The sequence below is a fragment of the Lampetra planeri genome, chromosome 1, assembly GCF_965212315.1.
Source record: "Lampetra planeri chromosome 1, kcLamPlan1.2.h2, whole genome shotgun sequence".
Lineage (NCBI taxonomy): Eukaryota > Metazoa > Chordata > Hyperoartia > Petromyzontiformes > Petromyzontidae > Lampetra > Lampetra planeri.
In genome coordinates, this window is record NC_136107.1 from 24,420,598 (window position 1) to 24,440,658 (window position 20,061).

Sequence of the window (20,061 nt, forward strand, 5' to 3'; positions counted from 1 at the left end):
AATGGCTGCAGAAGAGATACTGCACCTCCATGCTCTATACATTCCACTTTCTACAGAAACCACTCATTAAGATGTTTATCAGCATCATTACATTAGAGCTTTACTTATACAGTTCCGGTGGCGCCAAGCATGGGCATTTTTTTCCTGCGCTGGCTGCCGCAGGGGAAATGCAGTGTTGGGTTTGAGCAATGTGGCCGTAAAATTCTATATATTGTTATGCTACTAAGGCAGGTTTTGTGGTAAAATTTCCTTTGGAAAAATAACCTATTTGGAGAGGGAGTTCGGTGGGAAACAGTTATTAGTTTTCAATGTGCTTTTTGTTGTTGCTGAAATGTAGACCATTTATTCGAGGGTGAAAGGTCAGCCGTACAATTGTTTCCTTAAGGCACTGCCGATGGAAATGACTGCACTAGAGGGAGCTCCAAAAAAAACCGTCACGAGGGTAATTTCACCTAATCTTACACGCTGGCCAGACATCTTGGAAGAGGTGGGAATACCCACACGTTACCCTACCACACGTGACCACCTGCCTATCCACTATGTTCACTCTGGCATTTGACCTGGGTGGAGTGAAGTTGCAGAGCACATTATGGTAACATAGTTTTATTTAAGTTTTTATAGTTAAAAGTGACGTCATATTACCGTTAAAGCAGTAGCATTTTCGTTCCATAAAAACTGCATCAAGTGAAGAATTACGACGCATAGACTAATGAGCTGAAGTGATATATTGCACTGCACATGGAGTATAGCTGCCCCTCTTACTGTAATTTGAGTGTTGGCCAATTTGAGGCAATTTGGTACAGGTCAAAGTGGATTTTATTTTAACACTTAAAACAATAATAAAGTGGGTGGGGTACTCATCTGCATTGGTGGAGCTGTGCCAATTAAACCATACTCTTAGGTTTTTGCGGTAAAGTCACGTAGGTAGAAAAATAGTTTTTATTTATTTATTTTAATTTTCTACCTACGTGACTTTACCAAAAAAAACTTAAGAGTATGAATCCTTGCAGTCACGAAAGCTTCAAATCTAGAACCAATTAAACCAATTGTTGATTTTGCACAAAACGATACCACATTACAGACCCCAAAGGGATCAAAGACTGGCTTGACCCAGAGACCAGTATATTCAATCCAAATCTTGCACTCGTGAGACCACCGCTCTATCAACTGAGCTATCCTGATAGTATCACAAAGCACAAGGGAGTGCCTTTAAATAAGTTGCTACCCATTTAGAGAACTTAAGCACACGCAGTACAAGGGCAAAAGTGTGGATTTTCATCTCTTTACATATCACTTTGAAAAGATGCACGATGGATAACAGAAATAATTTTAACTTTGAAGCCACTTGTTTGCAATAGTTATAAAAAGCAGACTAAAAAAAATGTGCAAGCTCAATTTTAATTAGCAAGTATTACCAGCTGTGGATTTTCTCATTGAAAGTGAATAGGTGTTATACTATATACCAAGATACTCTGGAAGCTCTCACACATGCGCACATAATGTGAAGTTTTTTTTAATCAATTGTGCCATGCAATACTCGGTAAAAATCATTCTCTGGATTTTTATAACATGTACCACTTGTCTATTCCACACAGATTTAAGTTCTCAGCATGATGGCTTCAGTTTTTTAATGTCATTGCTCAACAGATGTCCTGTGCGTTTTCACGTCATGCCCCATGTTAATAGGGGTTTTCCCCTTTTTTCTGGCAATAAAACTGACACCTTTTGCAAGGAATCATGCTTACATTAACCACAATACTTGCAGTCAAATGCAAACAAAAAACAATACTCTGATAATTTATGTATTGTCTTTGAAACTGATTGGTCCACACCAGAGACAGCTTTCTTTAGAGCCTAGTTTCATATGGTGTTCGACCAGATGACGCCAAAAGGCGCACTGGTCGAACACCATATGAGACTAGGCTCAGTTTTGTTGCCAGAAAAAAGGGGAAAAACCCTATTAGTATATTTTGGTACTGGCAAAGGAGGTCCCATGATGCCCCATGTTGTTCGACATGTCTGAAGTTTGTATTTCCTTTAGAAGCTCCAAAAATGTGGAATAAAACATCGGACATCTTGCCAAGCAACGTGCAGAACAATAAAAAACACATCGGAGAGCTATATTGCACCATCACAAACAAAACAGAGTAGTCGCACTATGAAATATATCTTTAACACGTGATTTCAGTTTTTAAATACATTAAACCCCCACTGAAAAATGTATTATGAGCATTTTTTCAATTATAAACATGCCGCATTGTTCATTATGCTATACTCGCAAGAGTTAGCATGCCAAATGCAGATGTGTTTACATCGGGGAAGTAGGAATTACTATGCTTGCATATAACCTCTATTAATAACCAATAGCATTCGTTTATAACTGGGGCCCCTCAACACTCCCTGCACATTCCCAGAGGGCACTTCCCTATACAGCGCCCGCCCCTCACTTTACACTGGATTCCCTAAGGACACACATCACTCACACTTGCAGGCACTTAAATAACTTCAGGCAAAATGGTTTGCGGTCTAGGAATGACGTGGTGTCTCAGCAGTAAATGTAGCTATTTGGAGCCATCCTTTTGAGATGATTGATCCGATTATTTTGAAATGAGCACATCTAAACTTTAAACGTTAATTGGGACATGACAATACTGTTATAATACCATGCAAAATATCATTCACATTGGGTTTCTTTTAACAAATCTGGCCAGGTGGTCCTATGATTAGTGACAGCACTTTACACACAGTCGGAAAGTTGCAAACTCAAATCAAGGTTGTGGGTCAACTCTGCTCATCATATTTCCAGCGTCAAACAAAAACTCCTCAACTTTGTCAGAACTCAATAGTAGCAATTCTATGGGAAAATATGGCAGTAGAGAATTTACACCACTGGTGTAGAGCAAACACCAGATAATTAATGCGAAGCTAAATAAATAACTTTTGGCTTGAAATCATCAAGCGATGTTCAGCAGTGCAGGGATACTGCAAGTCCATCGAGGAGGTCATACCTGTAGATTTAACGGGTTCAAGGGCATGCTGAACGTGCAGTTGAGGGGCCCTTCGGTGGCGATCTGCAGCGGGTAGAGTAGGAAGTCGTCATCATGCTGGTGGGGCACCTTTACGTCCAACCAGCCTGCCTTCACCCAGCTCGGCCCATTGTTGTGGACCTTGGCATGTGCAGGAGGGAGGAGGTGCAGAAATGCAAAACGATGTTAAGAAAAAAACCGCCACTTTTTTCAAATTTTCTTGCTGTGGATTTCACAACTGATGATGATTGCTTGTGTTGCAGTCGAAACGTCGTGAGAATTTTATTGTTTGATATATTTTTTATTTTATTATTTCCCTTCCATGTGACTTTACCAAAAGAACCAAGAATATGAATCCCTGCAGTCACGAAAGCTTTAAATAAAAATATGTTAAGTCTGTATAAAACACGTTCAATCATTTGGCCTTTATTTAAAAATCAGGTGAAAAGCTTATATGAGGAAAAAAGTCTCAATTGCAAGTCCAGCACTTTGCCACTGCATCGTGCAACTTGGATAAACGACGTGAACAATTCCGTTATTTGAACGTGTGTCGTCAAGTGAGAGGGCTCAGAACATAAATACCTCAAATACTTGCTGGAGTGAAGGTCCGATCTCCTCCTGATAAGACATGGGTGCGGCCAATTTCCACTCTGCAGCATAGATGGCTGTTGCATCTGGTATCGACACGCTGCACAAAACACAAGAACATCCTTTTACCTGGGTGGGAGAGATGCAACTGATGGTGAACCCTAAACATTATTCACAATCAAATAATAGAAAAAACAATTACTGTATTGTTTAGCTAAGGAACATTTTACTTGTTAAATAAACTCGCCCGACAAAGCAAAGTCTAAAGTGAAATCGTTTTGAAGTTGATGTATGTATTACATAGAAATATCTGGCCTGATGGTGTAATTGGATGGCTGCGAGTTTAAATTCCAGTCAGGAGTTGGCTCGGTCTAATAAAGCCTCCAAAGTATGAACACATTATGCATAAAAGGTGCAAATCATTACTGTATTTTGTTTGCCAATTCAATAAAAAAAGACTTCAGATTATATTTGTAATTTCTTAAAGAGTAAGCCACAAGGAAATACATCTGTAAGTGTTAAAATATAATAGAGAATAGTTTTCGACCCATTTGTCAACCTCCTTCTCTGCATGAAGTCCTTTTACACTGCTATTCATGGGAATTGGTTTGATTAGAAGTGCAATATTTTAAAAATTTATCTAAAAAATCTATCAAAATTAAATCAACTAAGAGACTTAACAGGCATGTAAAATTTTGTTGGATCAATGATTTGAGAGTAAATGCAGTGAAATAGTTGAGTTGGACTAGGAGTGAGAAATCATGGGAACTTCATGATCTCAGACTTGCAGTTTCTCAGTTTAATATCTCAACCAAGCATACAGCATCTTACGGCTCAATGCCCTCAAATACCCTGTAAAAACAATGAGTGAGCCAAACAATAAGATATAGTGCCTTACATTAAGCCACCAATTTCACTCATAAACAAAAAATTTTTCCCCATAGCCACCAAATAAACAATGCATATAAGTAACATGTTAAAAGTCAGATAAAAAAAATGTCGTGAATGTAAAGGGGTGATTTATTTAAGGTTGCTCAAGGCTGCTAATTATACTACAACATGGATTTAAACCTGTAAATAGTTAGATGAAAATCCATGCAAGTGTTTGCTGTAATAAAACAAAATCACTTTTCCATACGCACTTTTACGAGAAGAACAAGTGTTCTTTTTCGGAAAAGGAGTATTTCATCTTCTTGGTTATTTCGGTAAAGTCACGTAGAAGGGAAGTAATAAAATAATAAAAATAAAACATAATAAAATAATTCTCACGACGTTTCGGCCACAACGCAAGCAGCCGTCCTCAGGTGAAGACCAGGTCTGTCGGGGAGACAGCGTCTTGCGTTGTGGCCGAAACGTCGTGAGAATGATTTTATTATGTTTTATTTTTATTATTTTATTACTTCCCTTCTACGTGACTTTACCGAAAGAACCAAGAAGATGAATCCCTGCAGTCACGAAAGCTTTAAATCGAAAAGAAGGAGTATTTGTTTAAAATTTATGGAATAACCAGAAATTTCCACACCATTTCATAGTTCAACTGATTGACACTGAATGAAGAGTTCTTGACATCCAGTGTCAGTCTTCCGAAGTCAGCTGCCTTTGTAACCCAACGTTTCAAAAGATTTATTTTAGTTGGACATTTGTTTATGATTAGGTCACCACAAATAGCATAACTGCGCATAATAGTTTTTTTTTCTATTAACTCACAAAAACACAGGGGCAGCCTAACAGCTCGGGATTTTATGCACAAACACCCGCTCACGAGGGCACGCGCTTTGTTTTAACAGCTGAGAGTTTGAAGGTGCTCATTTGTTGACATTTTTGTGGTTGTGCAATGTGCACTCCCTGTGCCTCCCCCTTCAGTTGCTGAAGTTTCTGCAAGTGCGGACTTATGACAGCTGTTTCAAATGACATGTATGTTGAACTTCTTTTGCACTGCACATAGCCAACCGTGCGTATCGAAGGTGCGGGTATAAATACATTATTGCATTTTCAATGCATACATTTATGAAGTTAATTTCTAATAAAAACAAAATTCACCAGCGAATCACCCCAAAGAGGGACTTTCAAAAATTAAATCCTCTGATACTTTCCCAGGCAAAAGCCTCAATATTTCAGTTTAGTAGTTTTCAGTGTACACATTTTTTGCAATAAACCTCGGGACAAAAGCTCATTATTCTTCCAAAAGAGTAAACCCACAAACTCACCACCACACCAGTGTGCTGTACTAATAACGAATTGGCATGTTTTGTTTACGTGACAAACCTTACTAATTGGCTGCGTCGGGTGGTAAGGGGGCTTAACAACATTTATTTTGACGAGATCTAACTCAAAAACCTCTATTATGGAAAAAAAAAACACCACTCAAGTCACAATGTGGCCCAGCACATATTGTTTGGGGAGGGTGGGGGGTCCTTCAAGAAACATCGAGTGAGGATGAGACACCTGTGTGTGGCCAGGGCCATGTATATAGTTGCGATGTTGCCATGGGAGACGACTCACCCCCGAATGTCAACCTGTGCCAAAACAGCCAGCTCGGCGCGCAGAGCGAGGGGCTGACTCTCCGGGTTGTCTTTGTTGGTGCTGAATGCAAAACAACAGCAGCAGCAGCAGCAGCCGTAGGTTCAGCTTTGAACAAAACACTTATGCATCTCCAATGTTAAGTTCAGTTTAACACAGTTTTTTCAATATTGTTTTGGTTATCGACTTTATTATTTGGAAATATGTTAAAGTACAAACCTTTTCATGTTGGCATTGAATGTGATGGATGAGCTGTCATAAGCCATGTTTTTGAAATCAAACCGGAGCCCAATCAGAAGCTACATACACACACACAAAGGTGCACCCCACATACCGACACACACACCATTCGTTATGTAAAATAAACTATACTCCAGCTTATACATTGTAATTCCATTGCGTCAGCTGTTTTTGGAGAACACGTGATGTGAAAAAGATATGAAATTAACTCCAGTGGATGCATAGCTGCCTTGCTTACATTCGTTCCAGCTTTCATTGGGTTCCCCAGGTCACAAACAACCAACCTCGTGTTGTTCTCCTCCTTCAGGGTGCAGATTGGGGCGAAGAGATTCTAAAGCAGACAAAACACGATGAGCAAAAGGACAACAACACAGGAACACGAGGTTAAATGTCAAATCCTATTTCACATTCTTACAACTCTATCCACCTTACTTCGATTTTTTGAAAGGGCATTTGGAATATGTTTGGTGTAAATGTAAAAATACAAATGTAAAACCCTTGACTATTTCCAGCTGGGTAGTACAGTAGTGGTTGAAGCACTCCACCCGTAATTGTAACCTGCAAGCTCAAATCATGGTCAAGTTTGACGCAGTACATCCTTCGCCTCGGACTGATAAAGCATTTGCATCTTTCTGGGAACACAACAGTGATAGAGCGTTATGGATAAACCGACCCCAACAGTGGAAATGTTAATTGTCCACCATTCTGAGGACCACAAACAGACACACACCTCTCCTCTTCTCGTTTGAGTACAGGATCAACCCCGAGATACTATAGATAGTATTTTCCGGCGACTGTCATTTCTTCCCATGACCCGTGCGGGTTTATGACTCACGTCGTGTACTTGCGGTCTTACAAATACGACAAGTGATATAATGAACAAATGACAACCACCACGGCCCCTCCATCATCCCCCACCAGCCAGGACGACGTACCCCATCGCTCGTTCCCAGCCCCTCGCTGCTGCGTGTGCTGCCGATGTAGTCCCCCTCGGGGGGCACGGCTACTTGCAGCTCCGCCTCGTAGGCGCCCTCGCCGTGGTTGGAGCAGTTGAGCGTGAGCGTTAGCGGGCTCGTGTCACCCATGTAGAGCTCCGTGCGCTCCCTGCGACGACACAACAAGGCCGAGGCTGGCACTGTGAGCGCGTCATCCAGAATGCGGCAGTGAACGGCAGCGGGAGGCGGTCGAGGCAACGCACGCCTGCACACTATTTTTACTTTGTTTTACCTTACCAGGTAAGACCCACTGAGATAGAGAGAGCTCTTTTTCAGAAACGACCAGGTGGTCACAAATTGCAGCTCAACGAAGTGGCTTATCGCAAGGAAACGTATAAAAACTAAATACTCTAGACGCACGTTGATTCTAAATGTGGAAGGGAAAACCAGAGAAGCCTGAGAAAAAGCCATGTGACCATGGGGAGAGAAACATGCAAACTCCAAAAATAAACCAGACGAGGTAATCAACATCTCGCCACCAGACTGTTGCACACAGCAATGCTAGCCAAGCAACTTGCACACGAGGTTGGTGGATCTTTTACGCAAGCCAGCAAAAATCAATTCCATTCGGTTTGTTCAATGGATCGACCAGTAATGCTGGTCGACCCATTTAGCAATCAAATGTTCTACCTTTGCAAGTGAGAGTTGTCTGGGCACACCAATTTATTTCAATGAAGCTACAACTTAAAAAAATAACTGATTGAACATTCTCAGCAGAATTATACGAAAAAAAACACTCATTGAGGCTTCTATTATTACTGATATTATTATAAGGAGGTGAGATAGCAATGTGATTCAAAATGTGAAGACCAAAGAAATTGCCTACTCGTATATAAAATTAGGTTTTGGTATGCACATGGATTTGAGCTATTAGTGATTACAAAAATAGGCTTACAATTGAAAACAATATCACAGCGTCATCAACATTCAAGTTAGAGCATATTTCACTATGTGATAACTCCTTGCAAAAGTTCATAAGCGGCAGTATTAACCACGTGACTCAACAGACAAAACATAACATTTACTGTCATACCATGAACAAAAGCATCCTGCAGAAAAAAGGCTCTTGGTATTTATAGTTCAGCTTTCAGTGGATTCATTATTATAATAATGTGCCTGGTGTACATTTATGGGCCCCTCATGTGTTCCAACTTTGCAGTTGATCAAATTTAAAATTGCAAAATTACGCAAAGGACAGATGTGCACACAAGTTCGTCACTCAATACCCATTTAACCCACTGGGGTGAGTGCATATGAGGATAGATCTGCATTTGCTGTAAGTTGCTCATTACTACCACTTCAGACAGACATTCCACTGCACTACAAATGGCAAGGCAAGACCACATCGGATATGATCAATTCTAGATTTGAAGTTTTCGTGACTGCAATGATTCATACTCTTTGGTTTTTTCGGTAAAGTCACGTAGGTAAAAAAATTAAATAAATTAAATCACGACGTTTCGGAGGCAACACAAGCTTCCGTCTTCAGGTGGAACCGTCACAGAAAAATTACTGTATCAAGTAAAGAGAGCTCTAAGAGACACGAGATTATATATAATATATAATCTCGGCATGCAAGCGACATGACCCAGCCAACGCAGCCTTGCCTGCCGGAGGAGCTCACCGATGTGATTTTGTCCAGATTTTTCAAGGATATGTGAACTCCTCACACAATCCAGTCTGGTTAAACCCAGGATGGATCGTAGGCAGGCCAGCCTAAATGTTTCTAACCGGCAAAGATGTTCCATTAGGGGGGTCCACGTTTCGCAAGCGTAGAGAAGGTAGGGAATGACTGTGGCCGAGAAGACCTGAAGCTTCGTGCGGAGCGACAGACCAGGTAGCTCTTCCACACTTCGTTACAAAACCGATGAAAAGATAATGCCGCTCGACTGATTCGGAGTGAGACCTCTGCTGTCAAACCGGAGCCGGTCATGAGCACACTGCCCAGGTATGGGAAACGCTCCACTCTCTCCACAACTGCCCTATCACCAATTGGGAGTTGCAGGGGTGGTTCGTCCGATGGTACAACATACCCAGGCAGGTGCTTAGTTTTGGAGGGGTTGATGGTAAGTCCCCACCTCTTAGTGGCAAGCGCCAGGTTCAGCAGCAGTGCCTTCAACTCCTCCTCTGAGTGAGCAGCAATTACCATATCATCGGCATACATAACATGGTTTAGCAATAGGGAGCCATTCCTAGACCGCACCCGAGCATCGATCAGCCTCCCATTGTATCTATACCAGATGGAAATTCCTCCGGTACAGCTATTGATTGCTTCACGAACTACGTGGTCAAAATAGATGTTAAATAATGTGGGAGCCAGAAGACATCCTTGTCGCACCCTAAAGTGAACAGGGAATGGTTCCGACTCCCAGCCACATAGTTTTACCTGGGCACGCTCACCATTATCAAGGTCCTTAATGATAGTGAGCAGCGGGTCAGGGACTCCAAAAGCATGAAGAACAACCCAGAGCCCAGGCCTACTGATGGTATCATAAGCCTTGACCAGGTCAATAAAGCAGAAATGTAGGTCTTAATGCAAACACACACACGTGTGCACACACAGTCCTATGTTGTTTCTGGCTAACAAAGGATCGGTGAAAGAACTGAGTAGGAGTAGGAAGTTTAGGCGTCTGCTCCTCCCACATTATGTACAGGATAAGCAGAGAAGCTGTGGTACTGAATTACGTTCATTCTTTCCCATCAACCAATATCTATGTTGGGCGATAGCTGCAGGCCAAGTATAGCATTTCAGACGCTGTCTCCCCGGCAGACCTGGTCTTCACCTGAGGACGGCTGCTTGCGTTGTGGCTGAAACGTCGTGAGAATTATTTTATTATGTTTTATTTTTATTATTTTATTACTTCCCTTCTACGTGACTTTACCGAAAGAACCAAGAAGATGAATCCCTGCAGTCACGAAAGCTTTAAATCGAAAAGTATAGCAGAGTTTAATTCAATGGTACTGCACAGCAAACTCCAAATAGAACATTTTTAGAAATACATGCACTCATATCAAATGGCAATTCCTGCATCTTCATTAAAATCAGTCTAATTATATTGGATGATTATTTCTCATGTGGAATTCCTGTGAGAATCCCATTTAATTAAATAGATTTAAACATGGGAATCGCCAAAAGAAAAATGAATCATCTATGGTGCAATCATGGCATTTGGATCATATCCCAGATGGAATTTCCCAGCACGACCGCTGGCGGTGATGTGCCTTTATTTATGCAAGCACGCTGTGCCGCGCGAGTGTTACGCACAGATATCCAGCGAGCTGAAGGTCTGGCATGCAGATGTTGTCTTCTCCACAGTCCAGCAAAATGTACGCCTGTAGAAGTACAATGGGAACAGTTCAAATGGAAAAGATTTAAATACTTAACGAGAAGGTCCACATCTGTGAAATATAATATTGCTTTCCTCCCCACCCCCAGGGCAGTTTTCATTATAACATTTCCCTCCATTGAAGCTGAAATAACATGGAACTCTATGTAACTTTTTTGTTCTTTGCTGAAGCAGGTAAAAGGCAGTACACGCAGGCACACCAGTATATGTTTACAATGTATAATAATACAAATATTTTTTTTTAAACTGCAAATCATTTTTAAGTGAGACATTAGTGCTCAGCATATGTCATGCCTGAACTCAGCATATGTTATGCTTACTCTTCAAAATGTCACAATAGCTTTCTGGTTCATAATGCCTAAGAGAAGCAGTGACTGTGGAAATTGAACTGTTGACCCAGCATGCATTGGCTATGGGGGAAGTGTCGACTCCCATAGCCTTAAAGATGTAATCAAGTGTGCAAACATAATGAGTTAACCCGACTATAAAGTTGCAGAGGAACGCGAAAGCTTCTTGACAAAAACAATGGTAGAATTATTAAATGTATATTGTTCGTGAGCGGTAAATAATTGACACACTCCAATGTATTACACATATACAATAACATTAAAAGTAACAAATGGTAAAATAAAACGTTTGTTTTTGTAGTCGTTGACGACGTGAAGAACACCATCTGTCTCGGTATCACAGATGGGTCAAACGTTTAGGCATTCGACCCAGAGCTTCCCTGACAGCAGCACCCATGTCTTGCCTTGCAGCACAGCCCTCATGCCACCATTTCCCCCCCCCCCCCCCGCTGTCCTCACCCCTCCACTTACAGTCACTTTCCCACACCTCCGTGACCCTCTGATTATTTACCAAGTGCATTCCCCCAGACCTACGAGTGTCCGCATCTCCACAGCCTTGCTGGTGGTTATATTACATAATTGCCCGCGATATGGGCAACACAACAAAGCTTCTTATCGTTTCTATGGCTGCCAATGCAAGTGAATATTTCACAAAGCCACATGACCAGTTTTCTCTGCCGTCAGGAATTTAACTGCATCAAGTTTGATAGAGCAGACTTTGTTCGCTTCTGAATGTCACTGGCAATGCAGGGGGATTGTGTCCCATGGAATTTGTTGTTGGAAAGCATGATTCGTGAAGTATAAAGCATGACGATCATCAATGTCGTTGGAAAAGTCTTCACAATTCACATGGCCATTGTCTACATTCATGAGTCCGAGTTGGCCAATTTGTTTCATGGTCACGAGGGGGCTTCCATAATACCATAAATATGTAAGACACCAGCAGAACACTGTTGTACTGTACTTCAAAAGTCATGGATATGAATATTAATTTTGAAATGTAACCCTCAGTAACTTTACAAGAAATGTACCGTTAGTAATTATTAATCGTTGGAATTATTGTATTTTTATTACAGGGCAAACTTGTGAATAAAGTTAACAATGTACATGGAGCATGTGATTTTCAAATGTTGTGTTGAAGTTTTTACTATTTATGGTCGAGGTTATGGAAGATAATTTTGACAAAATAAGGTTATGCTTTATAAGTAGAAACCTATTTCAAAGTTATTAAAATAGCAATCATAACCTGTTTCCAGAGCAAGATATGGAAGTAGAGACCTTGTACAACCCTAACAATTTTACCAGATCCATGAAATGCACTCGATCATTGAACCAAACAATCAACGTATACAGTGCATCAGTTCCAATTCATGTTTTGAAGTATCAATGGTCATTGCACAACACCGGTAAGCATTTGTCTAGGGGGTACCTGCTTCTGGATGTGGTCTGCCTGGTAGTGGTTAAGAATTGGCACCACAGCGCTGTGATTTGAGTTGTACTCTTCATCCAGGCTGTAGTTCAGAGACACCACGATGGGAGACAGCTTGTCCCGGAATTCACTTTCATCCTATAAAGGAGGCACACAAATAGATGAACACGTACCACATGGCTGTAACAAAGCATGTTGACTGCAGAGGAAGCTTGTGAATAACCGTGTACACGGAACATTGTATAATTTGCATGATAACGTGGTCTGGAAGCACCCGAGCTGTAAGTCCAGCATTTCTGATCTCGGATTAGTAGAGTTCCCCCTGAAGTCAACACATTGGCCTAGACAATCATGTGCGGGACTGTGAGATGTTCTGTGTTAAAGTGCCGCACAAAGGTGCATGACTTAACTGGAGGATAACTCCTCTTGATGCAAACCAATGTGGGGGTGATCTTTAAATCAGAATTAGAATCTTTATTTAGACTGGAGGAATCCCATGAGCTATGAAGCTCTATTTCACAGATGCCCAAGTCGGGGCAGTTCAGCAAGTTAGAATGAACTATGTGGATCCTATTATCAGTGGATGCTTTATTGCACTGATCCACGTGAAAGAAACCTGATAAACATTGATAAACGGGATCCGTTTTCTGTTGGACTTCCCTTACCTATTGAAATCGTGTGGATTAATAAAAGAAAATGAGTATTTCCTATCAGCAAATGCCAGAAAAAATGGGCCAATCAAGACTCGTGGATAAAATTATGAATTTGCCGAGACTACTCTCATCTGCAAAAATAATTGTGCAGATAATAAGCTGGAACGCTGAATTGCTATAGCACTGCCTTGTTGATAAAGTGTTGCTTAACATACTACTTTGAGGAGCCCATATTTTAGCTGTGATTTCTGTAGGATTTTATGACAGTCTGATGCAAAGTATTTCTCACTATTTAGTGTAAAAGTACAGGACTCCCATGATGACCTAATGCCTTCCTGGAATGCATTTGGCTGAAAGATTGAGCAGTATTAGTCAAAGAGTAAAACTAAACATTTTACGTAAATAGTATATACAAACAACATGCGTATTAAAATAGGCTGGTTTTCCACAACAGATGAGCTTTCCTTTCTTGTTGATAGACAGCCTTAAAAAAATCCACTCTCAACCTAAATTAAAGACAATTAAATCCCTAGCTGCATCAAAAATAACACTGGAGCCACAGACAAGACAGCTGAGAGGGTTGCCACAGCGGGTATATTTACGCACGTGCAACTCAAGCCCACATAGGGCCCCCTTCGCACTCAGAGCAACGCCCTCTCCTACAGCGGGGAAGGGCAAAATTAAGCCATGCCATTTGGAATCCCAGCAGATTATCTGCAAGCGTGTGTGGAAAACGGTGCCAAAACGTGCTGGCAAGAGAGCTAAGGGGTCGGGTGCGTGGATGTTTGAATGACTTTGTCGGTTCCTATACTTTAGCACAGAGCACCGTGAAGGCCCCTGGCCCCTGCCAAAAAAAACAGTGACACCATGCGAAGCACACAACATGCATAGCACGGCGTGCTGCAAGAAGCACGCCACGCTTTGCTTCAGCTTCATATCAGATCTTCCTCCGCTGGGAGTCTGTCTGTACAAACTGGAGCTGTGGCTTATTTCAGAACAACCTATAACCAGTGTAATTCCACTGACGGTTTCAAACACCAATTGATTCTTAAAGTCAGTTTTGTCATACCATTAAAAGCACACACTCTGCGTGTCCTTTACACATTTTTGCCGGAGCAATCCGATGAGCTATGCAGCTCTTTTTCACAGATGGCCAGTAGTGATGTATGTTTTTCAGATATGTACACATACAATCTGCTCACGCATAAATGGGCAGTGGTGACATGGCCGAGTGGTAGCAAGTTCGCTGCTTGTTGCATTAAACCAAATAGAACCCCTCCTGAAAAAAGTGTTTGCATCACTGTTTGTAAACGCATCCTTTTGTTTTGTTAAAACGTTGGTCCCCTCTTCCACTCTGACTACGTAAGGTGGATCTGGTGAGGATGTAGACCATTAGTGCAAGCATCCGCTTCATTACAGTATGCAATTCACTGCTGGGAAGACAAAGAGGGCATCAGCCAAAATGTTCTGCTTCCTTGACTGAATGTTGAAATAATTTCCTTAAATACGAGTTACAGATGCCACCACAACACCCTGGTGATCGCGTTGCATCTTTTTTATTTATTACAATATATCTAAATATATATTAAATTACAGAAATTATAAGTCGGTCAAAAATATTACTTTTCACTCCGTTATAATTTCTACTTTGCCAATTGCAGAAGGCGTGGTACACGAGCAGTGGAGTGTACTGCTGCACCCTTTGCTACCAACACATAACCCCCCCTCCTTCCCCAACTGCACACCTCAAATGAGTAAATAATTATATTTTTTCAAAGTCATTCTCATTTCTTCCCCACTTTCTGGGACCTGTAAAAAATATCTTTATATTAGTTGAAAAGGTTTACTCTAATAATATTGAAAAATTGCCTTCATCATTGCATTCCAGGCTAATCTACATTTACTTATAATGATTGTGGTCTCACAACCTTTCAAATTGAGTGAACATATCTTTGGAAACGTAAATGATCTCAAAAACAGTGACAGAATTGCTTAATAAGTTGACACTATTATAGCAGGGCCTCAGCCAAACCATAATGTCCCTCTACATTTAGAAACATGCGTTCAGAATATTTGGCTGCTATAAATTTCCACATAAGCCACTTCGGTTAGCTATCATTTGTGGCCAGGTATCTTCTGAAAAGAGCGATATAGCTCAGTCGGCCTTAACTGAGAAAATAAAAAAAAATTGTTTAGTTTTAGTTTATAATGTGAGGCCATGCAAAACCAGACTTCCTTTATCAGGGAAATATGGAGTCATGCGTGAAAATGTCTTGTTAAAACATGACTCCACATTCCAATTTATTTGACCTCTAGCTGCTTATTGCAAAGTTTATTTACACGTGCTTTGATTCTGAAGAGACCCACGTTTAGGCACAGGCAAAGCAGTCAGTAAGGAGGCAGCAAAATGCGGCATTTATTTAGCCGAGGGCACCGAGGGAATTACCCTTTCCTCTGAATATTCTCAAAATACTTTGTCAGAAATAACCATGGCACCGAATAAAGGCTACATTTTTAGAATAAAAAAACAATTGACTAATTGCAATACATTTTCATGTTTTGTGGTTATAATGTACACAGTGGATTATGACTTTTCTCCCAGAAGCCCATTTGCTCACCGTTCAATGAGCACAGATGGAAAGAAACGATCACACGGTCTCCTGGTCAAACTTTCGGTGGAAATTAATAACATTGCCATGAAAAATAACGGTGCATTTTCATTAACGACTAGCCTAAAATATGACTTGTGGCCCACCGAATTACAGTGGAGAGACTCGGTGGACAACTTGACCCAATATCTATCTTTGCCATTCTTATCATTCTATTACAAGCTGATGAAATAGAAAAAAACCTCTCTCAAGCAGAGCTTCCAAATCTCCAGTCTTTATAAACTATGGCAACCCAGCATTAACTTTTCACCAATCCATTGGATAAATGGTATATAAGTGGACAACATTTTAATCTATATGTGAACAGAAAACAAAGCTTCATGCAAAAAGCTGGTCTAATGTGGGGAGAGTGAGGACCAAGGCTGGCACTAAAAAAGGGGGTGCTCAGGTGGACCCCTACACTACCAAATATCCCTGTGGCCCATCCAAGTTCACTCTCCTTAGATGTGAATCACTGTTACGATTGCCCCCTATACAACAGCTCTACCGAACACCCCCCCCCCCATCCAAGAATAATTGGAACCGGGCCCTGGTAAGGACCTTCAAAAGTACAAGCGCCCCTCCAGTTGCGGTACATAATCTGGTGGGAATGACGGCATACCCACCCTGAGATACGCTGTGAGGGTTGAGCACTGCTCCTGAAGTCCTCGGCCCATCTGCAGACGCGTCCTGAAGCGCGGCGACTTGGAGTCCCGGAAGAGCACTCGACGGATGGCGCCTTTCTCCTTCAACTTGTCCAGCAGCACCTCCACCTCCATGCCTGTGACCACAGACAGAGGTGTGGACACATCATTAGACACGCCACAACCGGCGGATGGATAGCTGCCTAGCCCGATGGGTCAACTGAACTTGGATTCAATTGACAAATTTACGTGCTTTCGGGCAACAAATCCAAAAATGAACTTGTCTGCTGTGAAGTAGATACTCTGGTAAGAAACCAGTCTCTATTGGAAAACTACTCTGGACTTTGTGCAAAGTGGCACACATTTTATTGTAGAAAGATGGTGGAATGCGTGGACTTTCAACTTGGGGTTTGAACTCATTAATCTCCCAATTGAGAGTGGACTGATCTGCCACAACACCCAGCCATATATATTGTATGTATGTAGAACTTCTTTCGCACCGCATGTAGCCAACCATGCTAAATCGGAGGAAGCAGATATTAATGTTTTTGCATTATTATAATGAGGCTTTATTAATCCAACAAATAATATTTCTTCACAGGGTTCTGCATTGGAAGATTTATATATGAAAGGAAGTAGTACAAACATTACCAAAAATATCACTAATGTTTACGGCATATTTTTTTATAGTAAGACATTGTATTGAGTCGAGTACAAATTCCTAATTTTAAGATTTCAGGAGTGTTTACAATAGAGACAATTGGTGTACAGTGTATTCTCGTTTATTGTTTGTTCTGGCAAAATGGCAACTTTAATAAAAGGGAATTCCCGTAACCTTAAAATGTCTCTTCAATTGCCATTATGATCAAACATGGTATAAACACGTGTATTGATGTTAGTTTAAATATATTAGTGTTTAACCTGACTGTTGTCAGTTCTAATAAAATAAATCAGGATATGAAATGATGTCGCTTAAAAATAATCATTAAATCACACATTATCATTCATCTTCCATCAATCCAAGTTACGTGAAAGTACAGTTAATGTATTGGCATATAACCATGTGAATACGCCTTTGAGCATGCACAGACTTGCAGAAAAAAGGCATTCACAGTGCAACCCCCCAAACAAATGTTGATTTCTTAATATACAAATGTTGAATGTGTATCATGCAATTACATTAAGACATACAAGTTATATCTTCTGATTTACTCCCCCCCCCCCCCCTAATTTTTTTTTACTATATTAACCACTGTGTATTTTAAGGGGAAATATACCCCTTTTACTTAATGGACTTCTGGCGAAGTGCTGCAAAAGCAACATCTGTTAAGGCTGCCCATGGCACATGAGGTGATGTGCCCAGGGCCACGCCGAGTCACCACCAGCACTGCCAAACGCTTACAATGAAACACCACCCAGGAGCTGATTTAAAGAAATCTAGTGCAGGAATAGGACAGGTTCCGATGCAATTTGTCACGGATACGGTTCACGGCCAGCAATCGCATAATGGTCACAGAGATCATGACACTGTACACTAACTGCTTTACGCACACGTGCTCCTTCCTGAATCTATTGCATGCACACCAGCGTTATTTTTGGCCAGAGAAAAGTGACGTTTCATCTTACTAATGTTAGAACGGCAGCAATGAAGCCAGGCATAGGGCCGAAAATCAGTGCCTTCATCATCATTACCACCATTGGATGTGTTTCTTTATTTAACACACTTCCAATGAGTCTCCAGGGAATGGGTTATTCAAGGCAAATTTGGTACGCAATTTGGGAAATTTAGCCAACATTACACCTAGTTAGTATTTAAAACGCCATAGCGAATTAAAATGTTAAAAGTTGCCATCAACTTCATATATATGTCGTTAATGACTTTAAAGGAGCATGAATTGATAGCTTGTCAGATTTTTTTTTTTGCCAAAGACAGTGGTCAATATCTACTACATATATCCATTAAGAGAGTATGCAGTGCAAAGCTAATTTTAATGGAGTTATAGTTCAAAATGTATTTATGTAGAACTTATTTTGCACCATACGCAGCCAGCCGTGCTAATCAGAGGTTAGCACTGTTGGCATCGGAAAATATTCTAGTGATGTATTATTTCAGTACATGAAAACTAAAGTCTTGTCAACATCCGTTGTCATGTCAACACGCCACACTTCTTATATCCCTACTTTGGACTGAGCTGACCAAGAATGGGAACTCGTATTCATTGCAATAATTAGTCCCACGCATGTCCATGGTCAATGCATAACCAGCATTGCTGGAAGCATTCCCACTGCAGCGATTCAACATTACTGCTAAATGTTTGGTTTGATGAATATTGACACACACTGCCCCTTCAATATGTACCCCATCCCTCTTAAGCAAATCGCACTGGTACCATAATCCCTCTCAGTTCCACGATAATTGTGGTGCCATAGCGTGTTGATCAATTCGTTGGTGGGCTTAGACGGCTTTGATGAGGAGGAGTAGGTGGTGGTTGAGGGAGATGGAATGGTGTGCAGATGAAAAAGTATAGTGCAACAAAGCATACTTTTGCCGACTGTGTGACATAAATCACTGTGACAAGCAGTGGTAGGTATTCAAAATGTCCGCTATTGGCTGCTTAAGTTGCCGAATGCAATGGTTAAGTGTATTAAATAACATACAGAACTGTTTCTTAACGTCGGTAATTTCTCAATCCTTGGAAAAAGCCGATTACATTCCCGGCTAATATATGTAAATAAACGGGCACATTCGCCGTTAGCGCACAGCAGATAAAAGAGCTAGACCACATGCCGCAAAAGCCAGACGTAAAAACAGGAAAAAATATCAATGTTCTAGTCTAAGATTCATGTTTTTTCTCAACGACATGCATCATCTACAGAGGCAACTTTCAGAGCCTCGGAGGAACTAGAAAAAAACGCACGATTTGCTTCACCAAAAGTCAAATTCAATGGCTCTTGCACACAACCACAGCGAGTTGCAAGGTTTTGTTTCATTCTTGTACAATTCAAAAATATGAAACAAAGACTTGTTCTGAATGCTGCATCAGCTAATATGAGTATATGTATATCAATAAAATTTTCCAAATTTATTCCAACTGTGCCATTGGCGTCACGGGACGAAGAAACCATTCGGGAAAATATTGCAGAACAGTGCACCCCATGTGTCTGAGCAGCCCGCAAAAGAGATTTGTTACAGCACTTGTCTAAAAAAAAATCCTTCAAGTGGGCTTTTCATCCCTCATACAGTTGGGACAGTACTTTCTCATACACTCTGCCAATTGACTGTCACATGATCAAATAGATAAAAAAACATTCCCAGAGCTAGAATTGGTTTCAAAATATCATGCAAAAACAAATGTAATTGTTTCAGTTTTGTTGTGCCTTAATTGGTGACCAATCTGTGTCCAGCAACAACTAGCTACACTTGGGAACCTGCTTTAATGAGATGGTGGCTGCCTGTATTCGAACACAGGATTTCATCAGTGGCAGCTCAACGTTCTGAAGCTCCGAGTCACTTGGCCACTTCGGCAAACATATGTTTTAAGATTCACAGCGGACATATTCATCTTATTTGTCAACACAGTAAATCCTCATCAAATGTTCACTGTACCCTCGGCCTCATCTATT

The 20,061-nt window shown here is 41.0% G+C and overlaps 1 protein-coding gene across 1 annotated transcript in view; it reads right to left on the minus strand.

The window, feature by feature from the left end:
• LOC144720554 (integrin alpha-8-like) overlaps positions 1-20,061 on the minus strand; it is a 127,337-nt gene that overhangs the window by 25,998 nt on the left and 81,278 nt on the right. Inside the window, exons 17-25 of the mRNA XM_078597350.1 lie at positions 16,420-16,574; positions 12,493-12,630; positions 10,635-10,702; positions 7,310-7,478; positions 6,613-6,705; positions 6,354-6,433; positions 6,117-6,197; positions 3,609-3,714; positions 3,009-3,167 (exon numbers count right to left, since the gene is read on the minus strand). Of these exons, the coding sequence (XP_078453476.1) occupies positions 3,009-3,167; positions 3,609-3,714; positions 6,117-6,197; positions 6,354-6,433; positions 6,613-6,705; positions 7,310-7,478; positions 10,635-10,702; positions 12,493-12,630; positions 16,420-16,574 (1,049 nt within the window). The remainder of the gene's footprint in view (positions 1-3,008; positions 3,168-3,608; positions 3,715-6,116; positions 6,198-6,353; positions 6,434-6,612; positions 6,706-7,309; positions 7,479-10,634; positions 10,703-12,492; positions 12,631-16,419; positions 16,575-20,061) is intronic.